The 3,325-nt window shown below is 38.1% G+C and overlaps 1 protein-coding gene across 2 annotated transcripts; it reads left to right on the top strand.

Moving 5' to 3' along the window:
• Positions 1-307: 307 nt before the first annotated feature.
• Positions 308-2,880, top strand: LOC118051069 (FCS-Like Zinc finger 10). Of its 2 annotated transcripts, none has more exons than XM_035061603.2 (3): positions 308-630; positions 1,133-2,276; positions 2,363-2,880. In XM_035061603.2, the coding sequence occupies exons 2-3, from the start codon at positions 1,174-1,176 to the stop codon at positions 2,514-2,516; spliced, it is 1,257 nt and encodes a 418-aa protein (XP_034917494.1). In that variant the 5' UTR covers positions 308-630; positions 1,133-1,173; the 3' UTR covers positions 2,517-2,880. The 2 variants fall into 2 exon arrangements, with proteins under 2 accessions (XP_034917494.1, XP_034917493.1); XM_035061602.2 differs by lacking the exon at positions 308-630 and adding an exon at positions 641-882.
• Positions 2,881-3,325: the final 445 nt, after the last annotated feature.

Genomic DNA, 3,325 nt, shown 5'->3' with positions numbered 1-3,325 from the left:
CAATTCAATTCATAGCATCATTACAGTGAGAAAAGGTATTGATTTATTTAATGAAGCACAGAGAGAGGAGAATAATAAAAAAAAAAGAAACAAAATGGGGGTAAAATGGTGTAGAGGTGACAAAATGCGCATACCTACAAAAGTAGCTGGTAGGGTAGGTGTATTACGAGTAGAATTTAATGTTTTTATAATGTTTTAAGGTGTTATTATTAAAAATAATTTTTAAAAAATAAAAAATATTTTAAAATATACTTCGACCCTACCAATCAACTATAAAGAGAAAAAGAAACCCGTGGGCTAAAGACAGTATCTGCATACGTACTTCCTCTGGAGAGAGAAAGGAACAAAGAAAGAAAGGAGGTGGTATGTAATGTATATTAATGGAGAGAGAGTGTGAGTGTGAGTGTGTGAGTTAAGTGAGTGGAGTATTTCAGAAGCTCACTGCTTTGCTGATTTTGAGGGATAGAGATAGAGAGATAAAGGAGTACTGTGCAAGTTTCAACAACAGACACATAAACAGTCCAAGAAATTGACAAAAAACCATATTTTTCTTTACTGCATTTGTGTCTTTTTCCTTAAAACATCATCTCTCTCCGTGGTTTATTGAGGAAGAAAAGAAAAAGAAATCTGGTATGCTTTCTTTTCATTCTTTTGAAGATGGTGATGATCATGACGCATTGTGTTTTCTTTTTCTTGATTTAGTTTTATTGTTTTTTTGGTCAAAGTTGATGTCTTGATGATGTTCTTATGCACTGCTGGTATTTTTTTCTCGGAGGCTTTTCAATGGATTAACGAGGTTTTATCATCTGGGGTTTTTGTTTTTTGAGTGATTTTGATTGTGGGAGCACGGTTTTGCTTAGAAAATGTTGTGTGATCTTCAAGGTGGGATTTTGCTGTTCCTTCTTTACTTTTTTCGCAATTCTTGATGTGGGTATTTTGGGATTTTTGAGGTTTCTTAACTGGAAAGATCTTCCTTTGAAAGTTTTGATCCTTTTGTGTTTTCAAGCTTTCCTTTTCTGTTTCTTCAATGCAGTTTAATAAATGATCTTTGTTTAGTCAACAGTTTCATGTTGATTCTAATTTAGTTATGAATACAGTAGCAATTCATTGACAAACACTTGTTTGGGTGCAGATAAGGGGAATTTTGGTGTTTCCAAGAAGGGTTTTGTGGCAATGTTGAGGAAGAGAACGAGGTCACTCAAGAAAGATCAACAAACGGGTCAGTTGACAATGTCCGATTCTGGTTCCGAGTCATATTTCCAACCTGATAATCACATGGGGCAGAGTCACAAAGCTAACTCTTTTTTCACTGTCCCTGGCTTGTTTGTGGGGTTAAGCCATAAGGGCTTATCAGATTGTGACTCTGTTAGGAGCCCTACATCGCCCCTGGACAGTAGGATGTTTTCAAACACAGGGAACCCCCATAAGTCCCTAAGGTCATCCCATGGCGGGCAACAGAAGAGCTGGGATAGTAACAAAGTAGGTTTGAGCATTTTAGACTCACTTGACGACGACGACGACGACGACGATGGGAAAGGATATGGCAAAGTTCTCCAATCATCGGAGAGTAAGAACATTCTTTTTGGACCCCGAGTGCGAAGTAAAACCGCTAGTTTTCAATCCCATACCGATCCTTTTCAAGCACCAAAGTCATTGCCAAGAAATTTTGCAATTTTCCCTCGCACCCTCACCAAATCCCCCCTTCAAAAGGACAGCTCTGATGTTCTTTTTGAAATTGGAGAGGGTCCTTTTGAATCTGAGCCCTTTGGAAAGATTCGGTCATGTTCATTGGACTCATGCAGATCATTGTCATCCATGTCTCGATTGGCTGGCCAGAACTTGAAAGCAAGTTCTCTGAATTTTTCCTTGGATAACATAACTACCCAAGTTGATTGCCCTCCCCAGTTACTTGGAGGAAGCTCAAATACGAGCGACTTTTCAAACACAAATTTGACTTATACCCCCATGCCGGCGAGCTCTGGCAATGGATTTATCAGTTCTCTCTCTGCAAGTGAGATTGAGCTTTCTGAGGATTATACATGTGTAATTTCACATGGTCCCAACCCCAAAACAACTCATATCTATGGTGGCTGCATTTTGGAATGTCACTCTAATGACTCTAGTAATTTTGGCAAGAACAAAGAGAAGGAGATTGGATTGGCCCAGGCTGCTACTTGCTCAAAGATTCCAAGTTCATTTCCCTCTGAAGGTTTCTTGAGCTTCTGTTACTATTGCAACAAGAAACTGGACGAGGGAAAAGATATTTACATATACAGGTTCGTGCCAGTTATCTATAAACCATTTTATTTAGTCAATGGAGGATTTTGATTTTAAGATGCCAGGTTGAATTGATTTTATGCAGAGGCGAGAAAGCATTTTGCAGTTTGAGTTGCCGTTCAGAGGAGATTATGATTGATGAGGAGTTGGAGAATACCACCAGTAAATCCGCCGTGGATGCCCCCCCATCAAGCAACTGGAAGGGACTTTTCGAAACCGGCACCGTTGAAGCTCCATGACGGCAGTGGCAACAATTACCAGCTGCCGCCATGCCCGTGGTTGATGAAGCTAATGCGGAGGTAGGCACCCCTGATCATCTGTTTATAAAGAGCTGTTTATGTGCGTCTCTTGGCAGCCATGGATGGTCGTTTTGTACATTGTTCCCTTCGCAGTTTATGTTTCATCATTCATGGTTATGGCTTGTTTTTGCTTTCCATAATTCAGGCTTGTATTGCCTTGCAATTCATGTAAAACTGTTGCAGCCGATTACTATGGCTGCTCAAATTATTTATCCTTGACCTCCATTGCAGCATAAGTTACTGTATAAGTCTGCAAACTCAACATGTTTTTGACTGAATATATAAGATGCTACTTATTATATAATACTGCTCATTATTTCCTGTTAGCTTCATAATTTATCATTGTCGATTGTGGACGCTATTTAGCAATACTCTGTTCCTCAAAAAAAAAAAAAAAAGTACCTTCATTTTGTGGATTTCAAAAATATTTTTTTATTTTGAATTAATTTTTTTTAGTATTTTTATATTGATTTGATGGAAAAGTAAATTTTAAGAAATAAAAAGTATTATTTTAATATATTTTTAATTTTTTTTTTTAAAACAACATTGGACTATACACCAAAAGCGGCGGCTGATCGAGATTTACCAGCAATTTTATAAAAAAAAAAATAAAAAAAAATCACCAACAGGGGCAGTACCCACCTTGGAAAAGGTGGTACTAGATCTGTTTGATACCCTCCCTGTACGACAAGATTTCCCAAGGCTTCTGATGCAAGCTTTCATGGCTATGTGATTTGACCTTCTCCACG

Source organism: Populus alba, chromosome 18 (assembly GCF_005239225.2).
Source record: "Populus alba chromosome 18, ASM523922v2, whole genome shotgun sequence".
NCBI lineage: Eukaryota > Viridiplantae > Streptophyta > Magnoliopsida > Malpighiales > Salicaceae > Populus > Populus alba.
This window is presented reverse-complemented; position numbering and strand designations above follow the sequence as displayed.

Coding starts and splice junctions, on each gene's coding strand:
- LOC118051069 (XM_035061602.2), top strand. Junction 2,277..2,362: donor AAAGATATTTACATATACAG/GTTCGTGCCAGT, acceptor GATTTTATGCAG/AGGCGAGAAAGCATTTTGCA.